The sequence below is a fragment of the Trachypithecus francoisi genome, unplaced genomic scaffold (assembly GCF_009764315.1).
Source record: "Trachypithecus francoisi isolate TF-2019V2 unplaced genomic scaffold, Tfra_2.0 Lachesis_group6, whole genome shotgun sequence".
Classification (NCBI taxonomy): Eukaryota; Metazoa; Chordata; class Mammalia; order Primates; family Cercopithecidae; genus Trachypithecus; species Trachypithecus francoisi.
In genome coordinates this window covers 97,541,285-97,561,108 of record NW_022681471.1, presented here as the reverse complement: position 1 = coordinate 97,561,108, position 19,824 = coordinate 97,541,285, and the positions used below count along the sequence as shown (strand labels likewise).

At 38.7% G+C, this 19,824-nt stretch overlaps 1 protein-coding gene across 1 annotated transcript in view; it reads right to left on the bottom strand.

Moving 5' to 3' along the window:
* Nucleotides 1-1,380: 1,380 nt before the first annotated feature.
* MED14 (mediator complex subunit 14) overlaps nucleotides 1,381-19,824 on the bottom strand; it is an 88,154-nt gene continuing 69,710 nt past the window's right edge. The window contains 9 exon segments of the mRNA XM_033201704.1: nucleotides 1,381-3,711; nucleotides 6,204-6,396; nucleotides 6,774-6,899; nucleotides 11,708-11,815; nucleotides 11,909-12,088; nucleotides 15,398-15,633; nucleotides 16,794-16,922; nucleotides 16,925-16,975; nucleotides 19,166-19,297. Coding sequence (XP_033057595.1) covers nucleotides 3,638-3,711; nucleotides 6,204-6,396; nucleotides 6,774-6,899; nucleotides 11,708-11,815; nucleotides 11,909-12,088; nucleotides 15,398-15,633; nucleotides 16,794-16,922; nucleotides 16,925-16,975; nucleotides 19,166-19,297 — 1,229 coding nt within the window. The 3' untranslated portion in view covers nucleotides 1,381-3,637.

The following is a 19,824-nucleotide window of genomic DNA, read 5'->3' as shown; positions in this document are numbered from 1 at the left end:
AGGTTAGACGATTAACTATCTAGTATTCTTGGTTATATGATAATTAGTGCTCCTTGCACATGGAAGTCTGATTTAAGTTCCAAAGAAGTGCCACAAAGGTCAGAAGGCATTGGGATTGTCAACTCCAAGTGACAAGTCAGGTCAGTTTTAGTTGTTTTTAGTGAGCTTTCTGAGCTTGGAAAACATGTCAATATTGTGTGTAGTTACAAGCCTCTGAGGAAAGAGTCCAAAACATTAAACTTTCCCCTGACTGTGGTTCACAGCAAAAATGCCCAGTGTTTAGAAGCACTAGCTCAGACTCAAACTGCCCCTTCTTAGCAGTTCGATCTTAAGCAACCTTAATTTGATCTCAGGCAAATTACATTTCTCTGGGCCTCCATTTAGTCATTTTTAAGAGGAGGATATCAATAACCTACCACATTGGGTTGTTGTGAGGATTAATACACATTGAAATATTAAGAAAATGCCTAGCAAATAGTAAGCTCTCAATAAATACTCGCTATTATTTTATGTTGACCTAAATATGCCCTTTCACCAATCAGTTATATTCTTGGGCAAGGTATTTTAACAAATCACTGGTCACTTGGAAGTGGAGGCAACTTACAGAAAATTGTGAGCATACCATGGAGTTCCTGGAGTTGTGCAGCACAGTGCTGGTTGGCCTCTGCTAACTTTGTCTTAATAATCTCAATGCTAAATCCATCCTAAGTAAATTTAAATCACATCCTTAGACACAGTGTCCATTCTCAAACCAAATGAAAAAAAAAATTCCACAAGAAACAATGAAATATACATTAACATTTTCCCTCTATGTCCCTTGAATGTAAGTTCTCTTAAAATTTTCTGTATACTGATTTTATATCAAGAACACTTGGATGATAAATATTAAGGTAAAATGTAACAGATATTTCTTTTGGGGGGAAAAAACTATGAAAGGAACAACTTTTTATACTGAAATTGGATCAGAATCCAGGGTAGCAAAGTTATAACTTCTTCAAGTTATCAAATTAACCACAGCCGAAAGAATGGCTGTTAGTATCTTTGGCTGAACAGATTACTGTGTTAATTAGAACATAGTTATTAGTGGCTCTTAAATTCAAAGTCATATATATTTTAGTTTATGCTTGCACTTAACTCACTCAGTTAATTTTCAAATATAAGGTTCAGCTCCTGTTATTAACAACTTGACATGTTCTGTTGAAGCTCTCACTTTTCTTCTAATTCCGAAAGTACTTTTATACATTCTGAAATGGCATTTCAGCAGATGGAAAAATGAAGGTGGCAAATCAGGACCAATTTCTTATTTCAAGGTTAAATTAATACTAAACCAGACTATTAACGAAAACATCTTCATCAAAATTAACTAGAGAGAGTTGGTAGTTCTCTGAAACTTGGTATAAATTTTATTTATTACTGGAAAATACTAAAATCACATTGAAAACACCTTAAAGTTAAGTCCCAACCCGATTATTAGAGAAAATCACTTGGGCATCCAGTCCCTTTGATTGAACCTGGGTAACAAAAGAGGCAAAAGACATGATTTGTGATGAAACTTACTATTCAAATGCTAAATGTTTTCAAGCTTTAATAAGGTATATATCAATTCCAAGTACCAAGCATAATATAAAAATTCAAATTCATGGGTTTACTCTTAATAAGCATCAAAAGCAAATTCTGTTCACTGAATCCTATCTTTTGATTGGCACAATGCATTCAGAGATGAGTTATAATTAGGAAAAAAGAGCGTACACTGAATGCATCATGTGTAAAAATGCAATTAACATTTCAAAACCACATTAAAAGGGAAAATACCTAAAAAGTTAACTCTAATAAAATTATTTGAAACAATATTATCCTGCAGATAAAAATACATTTCTTGTATATACATGTAGATTTCTACATGAAAGAAAAGATTCAGCTCCAAATAGAAAAGGGCTGACCCTTGACAAAGACATCTTAGATTGCCAAACTGATGTGATTACCACTGTAAGAACTAAAAACAGAAGGATAAAAAGGTTAAGTTAAAGGAAGGATAAAAGTTTAGTCAACTGCTCCTGAACAGTGGCAGAGTTGTGTGAGAAGTGGGAGATGAAGGCAGAAATAAGACAAAGAAGAAAGGCAAAGAAGGCCTCAACTCTGATTGAAAATGAGTGGAGAATCAAGCAAAGTTGAGAACAGATATGATATAGGTGCAGTGAAACACTTGAAACTAGAATTTGGTAGTTGATAGTTATAGAAGCTCAATTAAATCATCTTAAAAGTAGAATTAGACAAAGCATCTACATTTTAATGGAGAACCAGTATTACAGTGACCAGATAACTCGGCATGGTATTGTCATTTAAAAATTTTTCCTAAATACCATGAAGTCGGTAGAAGACCTTTGCATCAGATCATGTTCTTTGAAGCTGAAAAAAGTCCCTGACTGACTAGGAAAGACAGCACAGTGCTCCAAAAAGAAACCCTGTAGAGATGTATCAACACCAAAAACTCCATTTGACCCTGGACAGGCCCAGGATTCAGGATTCTTCAAAATGAGGGGAATGGACCAGGTTTCTTCCAAGCAAAACATTCTATCGTTTTGTTGACAATGAATTAAATTGAAATTGTTTAGAACAATCCCAATTTTGGTGGGGAAGGCAAGGAAGATAAGTTAAGCAAGATAAAGAAAGCTCACAGAAACTTCATGCAGGGGTACAGCATTAAAGTTCTTTGTTTCCTAATTAATGTTGTATGCAGAAGTATTCTGTAAACTAAATTTTCCTGATAGAAAAGTTCCCACATCCTCAACAAATGAGAATGATTGCATTATTTGGGATCCTTGATCAATATGAACCACGTACTGTCCCTTCTCAAAGACTAAGTTCCTTATTTTTCACCCAAATCCTATATATTGAAAGACAACTGAGGTGCTAAATGTTAACCACTAGTCAAGTTAGGAATGTCTGAAGAAAATATATTGACCTTGACATAAAGATGATGTTTTCGGTCAAATTTCAGACATGTATTATTATAAATTAATAACTGGCTCCATCCACCAGGTTAAAGATGAAGGAGGGCCGAAGATGTCTCTAGAGTTTATATACACACAAGTGAGTGTCACTGTTTTGTTTTGTTTTTGACCTAGTTTTATTAAATATTGCTTCCTTGGAGTGTGTTTATAACAACTCCCAGAACATTTCATGTAAGGATTCAAAGCGGTCATATTAAAATACAGCTTCAATATAAAGTTTATCACAGTTTTACAGTATTCAAAAATGACAGACCTGCCTTAAAAAACAAAACAAAAACCAAAAAAGGACTATTACACCCAAAACATAAGAAAACAATTAAATAAACAAGTTTGGCATTTTCATAACTTTATAGTATAAAACAATATTAAATTTATTACTGGCAAACGGACACTGATTTATTTCCTTTGAAATGTGTCCCATTTAAACACACTATACAAGTTCATTATACAAAAGATTGATGATCATTTTGATGAAATAAGTGCACCCTGAAAATTTTTGCCAGTTTAGAATATTTAGCTCTTAAAGTTTTTTAAAAAAGTCCTTTTCCTTTTTAAAATTGAAGGCTGAATTCAGATTTTTTTTGTTGTCTCATCTGTCAGCCTTCCTGGTTTAAAAACAATAGTGTCTATGGACGCCCACCAGGGGGCAGTGTAAGATTAGCCATTAAATCACGAACAGCTGCAAATATTGTGCATTCACCTGCAACAGAGAAAAATGGTCATTAGCTATTCGCAATACAGGTAAGATGATGTTAACACACCGGTGGGGGAAGGGGTAATTAAATCTAAAATTAGTAAGAACTTTAAAGATCAAAATAAAAGACAATTTTAACTGCCCAGATTATTGGGGATTAAGCTGTGGTGTTAAGTATCAGATTATATTTGTTTGGATTTTTTTTCTCAGGAGGAAACTTCGAGCAAGTCCGAGTTAGGTCTGAATTTAGGAAGATATGCCTAGAGTTTCTGTTTAGAAACAGTGTAGCATTAGATAAGCCTTTGAAGTTGGGCTTTAAGGCTATTGAGTGCTTACGGGCATTTTGGATATCATAAAAACATCTAGTTTATATTTATGCATTAGTTACAACTTTGGTGGTATCTTTCAAACATTGCATTAAAGGCCAGATAAAAAATTTTTATGACAGCGCTGTCCAATAGAACTTTTTGTGATGATGGAAATGTTGTATAAGTGTGCTATGACTACTAAGCACTTGTAATATAGCTATTGTGACTGAGGAACTGAATTTAAAGTTTTATTTAATTTTAATTAAATTTAAGTAGCCACATGCTGGCTAGTGGCAGTTATACTGGACAGTGCAAGTCTCTGACATCTATTGGAGTTTTCTCCCAAAATTCAAGGAAATGGTCAACTTCCAGAGTTCAACATTAAAATCAATTATATACAAAAATGATTTTTCTTAAAAGCACTTCATCAGAAGAGAAGTGATGGGTGTGGGAAGTGGGGTGGGAGACTGAAGTATGGTGCACCAACAATCCAAAAACAAGATTTGTGGGTGGGGAGGGTGCCGGCAATTCATCCCCTCAGCTTCCCCTTTGCTCAAAGAAACCAAATACTCTGCTTCTTGTAAATATGACAAGTATTAAAATATTATAAACCAAAAGCTGGATCCCTTCCTCTAGAACATGGTCTAACACTGTATACAGTGGCTGAAAGTGGGAGAACTGAAGACCTCATGTGAACCATTGCCTTTCAGCAAAGGGCAGGATGTGCAGTGATCCTGTGCACATGAGAAGGTACAGAAAGAAAAGGAAATCCAAAGGTCTGCCCAGTCTAAGGGGGATAAAAAAGGAAAACACTTCCAAAATATCTCAACAATTTCTTAAAAGGAGAAGTGATATTGTTTTTTTAAAAAACACATTTTCATTATTGATAGGCAGGAAAACTTGCTTGATCCCAATAGGATCAAAACATTTTCCTTTTAATTTTAAATTCCACAAGACATAATACATAAAAACACATAAGATAATGATAGCCATCTTCTTGTGAAGGAATGGTGTTTATTATCAAGGTTCTACTGGACTGTTACTTTGAGAATTCTGATAGCTTTAAACTTTGATTCTTGAGGACCTATTTTTAGCTGAAAGAAGAGAGAAGTCAAAGGATGAAAGCAGAAAATTTTAAGAAGTAGAAGAAGTATTACAACAAAAGAAGCACACCCTTCTCTACTGCCCAGTGTATTCCTTATACACTAAAGTGAGAACTCGCCTGCATATCCAATGTGGGGAAACAAATAGTTAAATCTATCATTTCTTTCCTGATTCCTAGTTCTAGAAAACTTTGGACACTGTAGTACCTAAAAATGTTTCAGAGAACAACTTTCCCTCATTTAAAAACATAATTGTTATTTAACTATTCTAAACAGAGAGATACAGAGAACTTCCTTAATATTACAAATAAGCAAATTTTAAATTTAAATTTCCTTAATATTAGAAATGAGCAAAATGGAAGAAAAGTTCTCTTGGCTGAGCTTTGTATTTCGCAACCCCAAATTTAGCACTGCCAGGAGTTACGTGTTAAGTGAAGGCTACTCCAGTATTGCAGGGACCTTGTTTATCTTTCTAGAAACATTCTGGTTTCCTCGGAAATGTTCAGTTTGAGAGCTTCATTGTGCACATGGTGAAAAGCTTCACTTGCACCCACCTGACACTTATATAAGAAGCCCAAAAAAGCAGTAATGCCATTTGTATCAGCTTTTATTCTTCACAAAACATTTAGAAGATACAGAACTTTTAATAATATTCTTCTATTCATGATTGAACCATGAAATATGAGAAACCAACATGCATTTCAACTTTGTGATGTACAGAGTGGCAGGTATTGATGGTAGGGCAGGAATTCACAGCCATGGAAAGTTCTATCATCCTAACCTAGGTCTTTGTGGCAATGTGTGCTATAAATACAAGCTTCTGGCATTAGCAACTGGGTCAGTCCCAATAGTAAGTAAATCACTAACAAAAAGTCCAGGCAGCAGAGAAATGGACAAAAATGAAGAACCAGTGAGAAAGGAAGAAAGCGACAGGCAGACATTAAGAGGGCCACAGTAACCAGACCTCTACTGCAATGACTGGGTGGTAGAGTAGGTAAGGAGGGAGAAGAGAAGAGGAGAAAGGGGTGTCTCTCAAAAGAACTTTTGTAACATCTATGCAATAAAATATTTTCTACTGGTCATGTACCTTGTCGTGGTGGATTCATCTCTGCAAACCTCTTCAGAATGTTGCTGACCATCATGGGAGCAGCAACAGAAGAGTTCTGCTGTCTGGGAATGTCTGCCTGCTGGGTTGTACCTGAAGCCATGTCATAAATGATTGGAACTATAATACTAACAGGTTCTTGGGGAGGGACCGATGTTTTCTGAGTTAGTTGAAGCTGTATACACACAACACACACAAAGAGAATAAAAACATCATAAAACATCTGTCTAAATGTATCAAAGGTACTATCATTTACTATACTTTCAGATTAAGATAAGCAAGCAAAAGAAAATTACACATGACAAGAAAAGTGACAAACAACTGAATATTATGGTTAATATGCAACTGTGCTACACAATTACCTGGTTCAATAAATTTCTGTTTATTACTAAAGGAACCAGGATGTCATGACATCTACGCTGACAATTAAGGAATCCTGGGCTCTATTTGGCAACAAAAGATAATTTATGCAGTTATCCAAAAGTTGCTCTATTATCACGTGGCTTTCTCCTCAGAAGCTCTGTACATGCACAGATGCTGGGTGGTACTTACAAAAAATAGCATTTTGGATTTCAGCACCACAGCAGGCGTCCCAGGAGGTGCAATTGGTGGTGCGCTGGGAGGGATCGTCAAGCAAAACTGAACATTCCATTTCAGCTGTGTTGCCTGGTCAGGGAACTGTTTGGAGGGGGAAAAAAATCAAGATAAAGGCATATAAACATTTAAAATCATATTCTACTAGGAAAGTCAGAGAGGTCAGAATTTTGTTTCATACCCAATTATTAACAGAACATAAAGTTGATAACCTACACTTTTTCAAAACAAATATATACATGAAGTTGCTAACTGAAAAGTCAAGTGTGGATTTACGTAAGATTTCCCCCTTCCTTCCCTCCCACTTCGTTAATTCCTAAGGCCTATGGATTTGGCTTCTGCAGTGTCTCTGACATCTGTTCCCTCCTCTCTATATTCATTGAGGCCACCATGTGCAGGGCTTTATTACTTCTCCTGTGCTCCCCTAACAGCTCTTTCCAGTAGCTGCGTCTTCCAGTCCATCTTATACCACCATCAGACATAGGGCCTACAACATGGTTCTACTCAAGCTCACAAATGCTCAGTGACATTTAGTGACATATGCTGTCCCCCTACCACCCACAACTGAGGACCAACACCTAGCATTCGAGGCCCTTCTTTTTTTTTTTTTTTTTTTGAGACGGAGTCTTGCTCTGCCACCCAGACTAGAGTGCAGTGGCGGATCTCAGCTCACTGCAAGCTCCACCTCCCGGGTTTACGCCATTCTCCTGCCTCAGCCTCCCGAGTAGCTGGGACTACAGGTGCCCGCCTCGTCGCCCGGCTAGTTTTTTGTATTTTTAAGTAGAGACGGGGTTTCACCGTATTAGCCAGGATGGTCTCGATCTCCTGACCTCGTGATTCGCCCGTCTCGGCCTCCCAAAGTGCTGGGATTACAGGCTTGAGCCACCGCGCCCGGCCTCGAGGCCCTTCTTAACTGTGCCAATCTAGACTTCCCAGTCCTGTTTCCAACTCTTACCCTAAACAAACTAGTCAAACTGTGTGAAAGATTTTTAAATTATATCCATTGGTGCTTTTTTAGCCACATAAATATTTACTCCTTTTTCTTGCCTGTGCTTCTGCCTTCTCCATATTGCCATCCATGAGACAGCAAAACCAACCCTCAGATTTCTCCTCTTCAGCCTACTCAATGCGAAGATGACAAGGATGAAGACCTGTAGGAATAATCCCCTTTCACTTAATGAAGAATAAATATATTTCTCTTCCTTAAAAAAAAAAAAAAAAAAATTCAAATGGATTTCTTTTGACATAAATAATGTTTCCTACAGCCTATTAGATCAGAAGCCAAATGTTGAGACTACTAGCAAAAGAATACTATTGCCCCAATATGTATAGTAAAACGCTAACTAAAAAACCAGTGAGGTAATTGAAGTTACTCAAATCAACACTAGAAACATTAAAATGAAAAGACCACTGTAAGATTGAAAAAATCTATCAGCTGCCATCTGGATTCCATCTATGTAACTACATACTTTCACAGGAAAGAATTCAAAATCTCCCCATACAGAGAAGATTGATTATATGATAAATTAGCATCTGAAAAAGTTGGATCCATACCTCCTCACATTTGACACAAAACAAAGTGAGACCCTGTTCAAAACAAATAAATAAAAATAGATTAAAAAATTTAAATAATTAAAAAAATGAATCCAAATGGTATTAGAAAAAAACTTTGGGAGGATTATTTCAAAATCTGGGAGTGAGAAGAATCTAACAATGATACAAAATCAGGAAAACTTAAAAACCAATATTGATACATTTACACTGTTTAAAAGAAAATTTTGCATAGCTAAACCTACCAAAAGTCAAGTCAAAACACAAATGAAAAACGAGGAAAAAATATTTACAATGAATATCCCAAGGGGCTAACTTCACTAATGTACATACCCAATTCCTACAAATCAAAAGACCTAAAAATCTACAAATCAGAAAGACCCAAAGTCTAAAGACTGATAAAACTGTTGACAAGGATGTGGGAAAAAGCCAATACTCTCACTGGTGGTGGGAATATAAACTGGCATAACCTCTATGGAGAACAATTTGGCAAAATCTACCAAACTTACAATTATACATATCCTTCGACCCAGCAATTCTACAGGTATACTGGCACATCCATAAAAAGGCTCTTTATTGTGGCACTGTTTGTAACAGCAAAATATCAGAAGAAACCAAAATGGCCAACAAGTTGGGAGTACTTAGAAATTTTAATACATTCACCTAATGAAATACTAAGCTTTGTTAAACAACACAAAACAAAGACATCCTTTATATACTGATATGGAAAGATCTCCAAGATTTGTTCAGTGAATAAAGCAAGATGCTCCTCCATTTCAAGCAATACGCCCCTCCATTTCAAGCAATACGCCCCTCCATTTCAAGCAATACGCCAGGTTTGATATCCTGGACATCACATCCACCACAAACACTAAAAATATTGAGGGTGGAAAGGCATCTTTTTATTTTATTTTTTATTTTTTGAGACAGAGTCTTGCTCTGTCACCCGGGCTGGAGTGCAATGGTGTGATCTCGACTCACTGCAGCCTCTACCTTCTGGGTTCAAGCGATTCTCCTGCCTCAGCCTCCTGAGTAGCTGGGATTACAGGTGCCCATCACCATGCCTGGCTAATTCCTTGTACTTTTAGTAGAGATGGAGGTTCACCATGTTGGCCAGGCTGGTCTCGAACTCCTGACCTCAGATGATCCACCCACCTTGGCCTCCCAAAGTGCTGGGATTACAGACATGAGCCACCACACCCAGCCAAAAGGCATGTTTTTAAATGCTGTTATGCATTGAATTGCACACCTGAAAAAGACATGAATTCCTAACCCCCAGCACCCACGAATATGATCTTATCTGAAAACCGGGCCTTTGTAGATGTAATCAAATTAAGACGAGGTCATTAGAATGGTCCTTAATTCAATATGACTGTTGTCCTTTACAAGAACAGAAGAGACACAGGCAGAGACACACACAGAGAGAACACCATGTGATGACAGAGGCAGAGGTTGCAGTGATGAGTCTATAGCTAAGGAATACCAAAGACCGCTGGAACCACCTGAAGCTAAGAGAAACGCATGGAATAGATTCAACCCTAGAGTCTTCAGAGAGCATGGCCCCGCTGACCCCTTGATTTAGGATTTATGGCCTCCAGAACTGTGAGATAATAAATTCCTATTGTTTTAAGCCACTCAGCTCGTGGTAATTTGTTGTGGCAGCCCTAGAAAACTAACACGAATGCAGACTGAGCTATGCAGAAACTAAGGGAAATCCCCAAAGGGCCAACAAACCAAGAACAGATATTCCATGCTCTGAAGGCAGCTGCTGGCCATGGAGCATCCTGCTGTCTCTTACTTTGCACTTCAGATTGACTGATTGATTGATTTTTTTGGAGACGGAGTCTCACTCGGTCATCGAGGTTGTAGTGCAGTGGCATGATCTCAGCTCACTGCAACCTCTGCCTCCTGGGTTCAAGCGATTCTCTCGCCTCAGCCTCCCAAGTAGCTGGGACTACAGGCATGTGCCAGCATGCCTGACTAATTTTTTTGCATCCGGCCTGTACTTCAGTTTTAACAGCTATTCAGGACATAAAGTCTAGGACCAACAAAGGTGAGGAGTCAGATTTTTTTAAATTATATGTTATAAATTTAGTAGAGATGAGGTTTCACCATGTTGCCCAAGCTGGTCTGGAACTCCTGAGCTCAGGCAATCAGCCCGCTCCGGCCTCCCAAACTGCTAGGATTACAGGCATGAGCCACGTGCCCGGTCTTTTTTTTTTTTTTTTTTGAGACAGTCTCATTCCATCACCCAAGCTGGAATGCAGTGGCAAGATCTCAGCTCACTGCAACCTCCGCCTCCCAGGTTCAAGCGATTTTTCTGCCTCAGCCTCCTGAGTAGCTGGGACTACAGGCCATGCCACCATGCCTAGCTAATTTTTTTGTATTTTTAGTAGAGACAGGGTTTCACATTGCCCAGGCTGGTCTCGAGCTCCTGACCTCAGGCAATCTGCCTGCGTCAGCCTCCCAAAGTGCTAGGATTATAGGTGTGAGCCACTGCGTCCGGCCTGTACTTCAGTTTTAACAGCTATTCAGGACATAAAGTCTAGGACCAACAAAGGTGAGGAGTCAGATTTTTTTAAATATATGTTATAAATTTATATATAAACCAGCTCATAATAAAAATGGAAAAAAGTACAAAACAGGATGTGTAAATATCATTTCATTTAAAATATTTACAAGAAGGCCATGCACAGTGGCTTACACCTGTAATCCCAGCACTTTGGGAGGCCAAAGTGGGTGGATCACATGAGACCTGAAGTCTAAGACCAGCCTGAGCAACATGGTGAAACCCCGTCTCTACAAAAACAAAAACAACAACAAAAAAAGCCAGGCATGGTGGCGTGCATCTGTAGTCCCAGCTATTCAGGAGGCTGAGGTGGGAGAATCACCTGAGCCCCAGAGGTTGAGGCTGCAGTAAGCCGAGATCGCATCACTGCACTCCAGCCTGGGCATCGGAATGAGACCCTGTCTCAATCAATCAAAAGTTTATGAGAGCAATGCTATTTGCTTTTATGAATGGACCATCTCTGGAAGGAGAGGCAAGCCATGGTAACTCTGGTTGGCCAGAAGACAGGTGGACAGGGATGGAGGGGACAGGGATAGCTAGACAGGAACTGATGGGAAATTTCTCACTATATTATCTTGTTTTAAATTCAAAAGATAAAACAGAAACGTGTTACCTATTCAAAGATAAATAAAATTTAAGTTAAAAATATTTAAGAATTTTAGAGAAAAATAGAAGAAACTATATAGATGGGTGAAAACCAATAAACACTGCTCCCACCAAGTCTAACCTCCTCAAACAAACCTTGTTGGAAATGTATATCTCTGTAACTTACCAGCTCCAGCTTCATAATGTGCACACAATCCCTCAGGATGTGTGTAGGAGCTCCTAATAGCTTGGTGAAGGCTATTAACGTATTAGCTTTAAATGGTGGTCCTGCAACCTACAGGGATAAATAAAGCAAGTTATTATTCATTCTACATTAATGCTTCTGTTTCATTAATTATATTCAAATTATGCATTATTAAACACATACTCTTGTTTCAAAGAATTTCTCTAAAACCTGAAGTTCATCAGGTTTCCACTGTCCTGCATTTTCAGGTGTCACTTTTAGCTGAAGCGTTTGGTTGGTTTTGGGACTAAGGGCAACTCTGCATTTCAGTGCATCAGTCTTAAACATGATCACTCCGGGTTCATTGGAATTTATCAGCTGCAGCTGCAAAATAAGGACACATCAAATTAACATGTAAATCAAAGAGAAAATGAAGATGTTACTGAGAGAACTGTTCCAAAAGCAAAACCACTAAGTTGATACCTATTCCAAAACAAAGGCACCTACAGCATTCAGCATCAACTGCTGGCAACATTGCAAAAAGAAATGCAATCAGACATTATGTGCCTCTTGAAGGAAGAACACAATTCTACCTATGAAGTATTCTTGCAAAACAACATCAAAAAACTTGAGCCTGAATTCATTCAGTAGCTTGATCCAGAGGACTGACCAAGTGATAGAAAACATAGGGATCAAAAAAATATTCAATGATTCCAAATTGTATAAGGATGAAGAAGGAGAACTAGAGGGGGGAACCAAAACTTTGAACGGGACTTAGAAAAACTTATTTGAGTTCTGATTCAAAGTGTAAAAATGAGACAACCTGGGAAATCTGGGTATTAACTAGATATGTGGTGATAAAGAAATTTTTTTTTTAGGTATGAGAATGGTGCACTTTTTTTTGTTTTAAGAGTCCATACCTTTTAGAGACACATGCAAAAATTTTTATGGAAGAAATTATGTCTGAGATTTGCTGTGAAAATCTGGGGGGAGGAGTTCTAGATGAAACAATACTGATATTAGTTAACTGTTGGAGGTGGGTGATGAGAGTACAGAAGTTCATTATACTATTCTACTTCTGTATATGCTGAACATTTTCCACTATATATATATATATATTTTTAAGTGGCATATTAGAAAAAAAGAATACAGAGTACAATTACAAAAGGTTAGATCTGGATTAGGCTCTTATTTTAGCCCAGGGGTTGACAAACTTTTTCTGTAAAGTGTTATATAGAAAAAGTTGCAGGTTTTATGCACTATATGGTCTCTGTCACAACTATGCAATGTTGTCATAACAGCTGAAAGCAGCTATAGACAATACATAAATGAACAGGTGTGGCTGTGTTCCAATAAAACTTTATTTACAAAAACAGTTGGTGAGAAGGACATAGCAACCAGGGACCATAGTTTACTGACCCCTGTTTTAGCAGAGTATGTTGATTATGTAGCTGAGCAAAATGAGGTCAAAGAGCTGAAAGCTTACATAGATAGTAAGTGGCATAGCTGACGCTAGATCCCAGATCTGATGATAACCATTTTGCGTGCTAATTTTAGTTTATTATTTTTCTCCTTTTTCTTTTGAATGCTAATTTATTCAAAAATGTTTCCGTACCAAATCTTAGTATGAAGGTTGCAAAGTGGCTTCACATATATTTTAAACATTCATCATTTTTAATTCTTTTTTTATTCGAGACGGAGTCTTGCTCTGTTGCCCAGGCTGGAGTGCAGTGTCACGATCTCGGCTCACTGCAACCTCTGCCTCCCAGGTTCAAGCGATTCTCCTGCCTCAGTCTCCCAAGTAGCTGCAATTACAGGCATGTGCCACCACGCCCAGATAATTTTTGTTTTTGTTTGTTTTGAGAGAGAGTCTCTCTCTGTCTGCTCAGGTTGGAGTGCAGTGGCACAATCTCAGCTCACTGCAACCTCTGCTTCCCGGGTTCAAATGATTCTTATGACTCAGCCACCCAAGTAGCTGGGATTACAGGCGTGTGCCACCACACCCGGCTAATTTTTGTATTTCTAGTGGAGATGGGGTTTCACCATGTTGGCCAGGCTGGTCTCGAACTCCTGGGCTCAAGTGATCTGCCTGCCTCGGCCTCCCAAAGTGCTGGGATTACAGGCATCAGTCACCGTGCCTGGTCTTTTATTTTCAGTAGAGGTGGGGTGTCGCCATGTTAGCCAGGCTGGTCTCAAACTCCTGACCTCAAGTGATCTACCCGCCTTGGTCTCCCAAAGTGCTGGGATTACAGGCATGAGCCACGGTGCCCAGCCTAAACATTCACCATTTTGACTACCTCATTAATACATGCATCTACCAATAATAACAGTAATTATAAATAATGAAAATGCCAAGACATTATATTAAGGGCTTTACATGAAATATCTCAAATTCCCACAACTGTTATCAGTTAGGTAAATACTATTATATGAAGTAATTTGCCCAAACACACATTAGCAGGTAGTATGGCTGGCTACAAACCCAGGCAGCCTGACTCTAGAACTGGTGCTCTCAATTATAAATTATCTCCTAAGGCTTTATCACCATAGGATAAGTTAGAAGTCTTCTTTTTTTTTTTTTTTTTAGAAGTCTTTTTTCTACAAGAGTTTTTAAAAATTCAATTGTTTATTTATTTATTTATTTGTTTATTTATGAGACAGAGTCTCGCTCTGTTGCCCAGGCTGGAGTGCACTGGCGCGATCTCGGCTCACTGCAACCTCCGCCTCCCGGGTTCAAGCAATTCTGCCTCAGCCTCCCATATAGCTGGGATTACAGGTGCACACCACCATGCATGGCGAATTTTTGTATTTTTTAGAAGAGACGGGGTTTCATCATGTTGCCCAGGCTGGTCTTGAACTCCTGACCTCAAGAGATCTGCCTACCTCAGCCTCTCAAAGTGCTGGGATTACAGGCATGAGCCACCATGCCTGTCCTGTTCATGTATTTTAAAAGAAGCTTTTGTCCTTGTAACCATAAATAATTTTCTTTAAATTTTTTTTCTATTTTTATTTTTTTAGAGACAGGGTCTTACTTGATCACCTAGGATACAGTGCAGCAGCATGATCACAGCTCACTGTAACCTGGAACTCCTGGTCTCAAGCAATCCTCCTGCCTCAACTTCCCAAGTAGCTAGGACTACAGGTGCATGCCTGATAATTTTTTAAATTTTTTGTAGAAAGAGGGTCTTGCTATATCGCCTAGGGTGGTCTGGAAAGCTTGGGCTCAGTGATCCTCCTGCCTCAGCATTCCAAAGTGCTGGGATTATAGGTCTAAGCCACCACATCCAGCCAATTATTTTATTTCCATAAAGACTCAGATTCAAAATCAGTCTGCCTGCACGGGCACTCCAGAAGGCAAATAATTACTGGTATGCTATTCTCTGCAAGGCCAGATCCTGTGCGCACTGGTCCTGTGTGCTGCAGAGACCTATCTCCAGGTTCATGTTAGCCACATAACATAGAAGCCACAGCACAGCAAACTGTATAATACAGAAATATGTTAACGTAAGAATGGAAAAGAAAATAATGGAGTCCATTTTTAATGCCAGTTTAGGGTGAAAAGCATAATTCTAACAAGCTTGTTAAAGGAGGGAAGGTGAAGGAATGTCACGTTAGTTCAGATCCTATCCTGCAGGACAACTGAGCATTTTACCCTTAACAATCACCACTTAGAAGGTCACTAGGTACCCATACCGTTTCTTGTTGAATAATTCTTTGAAGATGTCGTCTCATGATGACTGATCCAAGGAATCTCTCAAGTGGAGAACAAAGGTAACTACCTGCCAGACCAGGCACAAGGCCTGGTGTTGGAGAGGGCAGCAGTAAAATGTTCAAGGCACTGTGAGTGAGGATGGTAGGTATGGATGCCGCCCAAGAGCGCTGAGGTAGTTTACGAGGTGGAGGCATGTTTGTTGGCATTGTTTGAGAACCTTTTGGGAAGGAAAACATGTTATGTCATTTATAAATACATACTATCTCACTGCTTCCTGTTTTGCCTTCATCACAAATCTTTGATGTTCTAAATCATTCTGTACTGTTGCAGTTATTCCTTGTGGTGTAACAATTGTATATTAACAACCTGTTAGCAAAAATGGCCACTATTTTTCTCCTTCTTGTATCCAGGCCCCTTGCAATGTGACTTTGCAGCAACTCCTTTAAGGGGTGAACTCTATTTCTCCACCTGAAACCTGGCTGGCCTAGTGACTTGCTTCTGACCAACAGAATGTGGTGGAAGTGACACTGGGCTAGTTGTAGGCCTCAGCTTCTACTCCCTGCCTTAAAATCTTGTTGAGCCACCATGTGAACAAGCCTCAGATCAAGTGTGAAACCACACAAAGCAGAGCGAAACCTTGCCATCTGAGGCCATCTCAGATCAGCTAGTCCCAAACGAACCCAGCAGCTGACTACAGACACATGAGTGAGCTGCCCAGCAGAGCCTGAAAGATTCACTCAGCTGTGCTCAGCCTAAACTGCCAACCTGCAGAATTGTGAACCAATATATAACAATCATGTATTGTTTTAAGCCACTAAATGTTATGTAGCAAAAGCTAACCAATAAATGTATATAATTCTCTTCTGTGTTAATATGTGTGATATTGTGAAATATATATTTGGTCTTTGTCCTAGCTCCTGGCATACAAATCTTAAAATTTTTGGAATCTTCAAAGTGGTTAAGTGTCCTTTTGTATGCTAATGAGATGGCTGATGGCTGGCAGCCCCTAGGTAGCTTCAGGAAGGGGCTGATCATAGGAAAGACAAGGCACGATTAGAGGGTTGGTAGTTTCAGCCCCATCCCCAAAGTTGATCACCAGTGGCCAGTGATTTAATCAATAATGCCTACGTGATGAAACTTCCATAAAAACCCAAAACGACAGAGTTTGGAGAACTTCCAGATAGCCAAACATGTGGAGGCTCACAGAGGGCATGGAAACTCCACTCCCCTTATGCATCTCTTCATCATGATCCTTTGTAATATCCTTTAAGTATCCTCTCTCAAAAAGTAGGTCATGACTTTCAAATGTGAGGATGCAACAAAATACGTCACTTTGAGTTATACTAAAAAAGAACATAAAATGTTGATGATACTCACTTGTTCCAGCTCGAGGGGAATGAGAAGCATCTGGAACCGGAGAATGTAGTGAGGGGTTGGCTGGTGACATTCCAGGCATGCGTGCTGCTGGTGAGGGGCCGGACACTTGAGGAGATCCTGGCCAGTTCCGGCTCGTCCACTTGGTGACACCATAGTGTATGGGGAACTAGGGTCAAGAGTTCCTATAAAAAAGGTAAACAAATGATTCTCAAAACCTATATTTTAATAACTGAAAATTACTTGGCAGCATTCAAATCTTTTACATAGTAATAATTTTATTTTTTCTTCCAATAAGATGTTTCACTGAAGCTTGATGTGTGTTAACATGTCATGACTGAATCTCTATTTTGTGTAAGGTACTTTTTAACATGATACAAAAATTAGAAAAATATAAAGATAGAGAGAGGATAAAATTTACCTTCACACAAGCTTCAATGTATGTAATATATAACAATGTATGCTACTATATGCATGAAAATATTAAGCAAACAATCTCAGAGTTCCTTTAAAGGCAGAAATATATTTTTAAACCAACTTCGACAAACTATATTTTCATTCTACTCAAAGTAGAATGAGAAGGAAATTTTCCATATTCTTTATTTAGGCTACGTTGACTAAGAAATGAACCAAGACTCAAGTTTTGAAAGCAGTGACTTCCTGAACAATCTGATATTTAAATTTCATCCTCCATTGGTATCCACGAAGATATTCAAAAATAAAAAATAAATAAATTCATCCTCCAGATACCTTCAACATATTATTTATATCCCTCTGTAACCAAATGACAAACTGAAAAATACTTTTACCATGTATATGTCAGAGACTAAATGGTCTTTACTTAAGTCTTACAAATGGGTAAGAAAAAACACAAGAACATAGTTTAAGTAAAGCATATATAACTGGGAGGTATAAAATAAGAAACACCAAAGACCGGCCAGGCATGGTGGCTCACACTTGTAATCCCAGCACTTTGGAAGGCTGAGGTGGGTGGATTGCTTGAGTCCAGGAGTTCGAGACCAGCCCGGGCAACACGGCAAAACCCCATCTCTACAAAAAAAAAAAAAAAAAAAACAACACAAAAACTAGCCAGGCGTGGTGGTGCACATCTGTAGTCCCAGCTACTTTGCTGGGGAGGGGATTGAGGCAGGAGGATCACTTGAACTTAAGAAGCCGAGGTTGCAGTGTGCTGAGATTGCACCACTGCACTCCAGCCTGGGTACACAGAGAGAGACCCTGTCTCAAAAAAAAAAAAAAAAAAAAAAGAAACACATTAAACAATAAGACCATTTTTCACCTATCAAAATGGCCAAGGTCTTTAAAATATGTAATACTCCCTGCTGGCAATGATGCAGGATAACAGACATTCTTGTAAGATGGTATGGGAAACTGGTACAGCTTTTCAGATGAGCAGTTAGCAATATGTTTCGAAAGCTTTAGAATTTCTCAAACCCCTTGATACAACAATTCCATTTCTGGAACTTAAGGAAACAATCATGGATATGAGCACAGATGGCACCATTTTTAATTGTGAAAAAAATGGCAACATTCTAAACATATAACAATAGGAGAGCAGTTAAGTCATGGTACACCCTGACAAGGGGATATTATTACGCCATATGGTATGATGATGTGACAGAAATGTTCCCACAAATAATAATAGTAAAAACTAAATTTCCAGGTACTATACAGCTTAAAAACTGAGGAACCTGTTTATGTTCTATGGTATCATACTCATGATATATTAAGTGAAAAAAGGCACTGAACACTGTAAAGTATGCTGTCGTGTGTGTAAAGGAGAGGGGAAAGAACACTTGCATGTATTTGCTTGTGTATGCATGAAACAGCTCTGCAAGAATATCTACATGTTTCTGGGAAGAGGAACTAGGTGGTTGGTGGAATAAAAAGGAAACATTTCACTGACTCCTGGTTCTGGTTCTATTTTTTATCTAGTTGAATCAATTCAAAATAAAATTTTTTAGTTAAAAAGTTAAAAAATTCAAGTCTCAAAACAATTCCTATGTTACGGTACCCACTGTAGGGGGGCAAGGGCAGGTATTTGAAGGGGGAGACAAGCAGCTGGGTGGAGCAAGCGAGAATAACCGAAATGTGAGAGGGCAGGCAAGCAGGGTATGTGACAGGAAGGGCAAGGCAGAGCAACAGAGACAGCAAGGGAGAGTCCAAGTCAGAGACAGACTCACTGGTCATTACCTCTGTGTGGTGGAATTAGATAAATTTGATTCTTTTTGCTTGAGCAATATTTTTGCTACTTCCTCAATAAACAAGTATTAATTTTGCAGTGAAAAAATTTACTCAACAAAAATTATTTTCACATCAAGCTCTTATGCTATATCGATTTCCATGTATGGACTCACCATGTGGACTAGCAAAACTGGCCCCTGGTCCTATTGAGATTCCATGCGAGGATGGGGGAGGAGTTGGAACAAATGACGCTGGTGATGGGGCTCTCAAAGCCCCACTTGGGGAGCTGGCAGCGTGCAGATTTCCTAATAAAGGAAAATAATTATAGATAATCTTGCCAGACACATTTTATGTCCTGTCCAAGGACCCCAAGTTAAAAATGTCTCTACAAACTAAAGAAACGAGTAGTATAGCTCCCATATATATAACACAGAGAAAAACTGGCAAGATTTCATTATCGAAAGAGAGTGTTCAATTCCATGGGCCCAAATTCTAGCTCTTATATTGACTGATTAAAAATCCGGTGTACTTTTTATTCAGTTATTCATTCAACAAGAAGGCCTGAATGCCGACTTCATGCCAAGCACTGTTTTAGGCATTGGGGATGCAGCAGTTAACGAAAGAGATAAAAATTCCTGCCCTCACAAAGCTTATATTCTAACAGAATGAGAAATACAAGTATCTGTCAGGTAAGCGCTATGGAAAAAAATACAACAGGGTAAGGGGACAATATCGTGTAGTGAAGGAGGTGGGTATTGTTCCTTACATATAGCAATCAGAAAAGACCTCTCTAAGGAAAGGGGCATGTGAGCTGACACGTGAAGAAAGGATA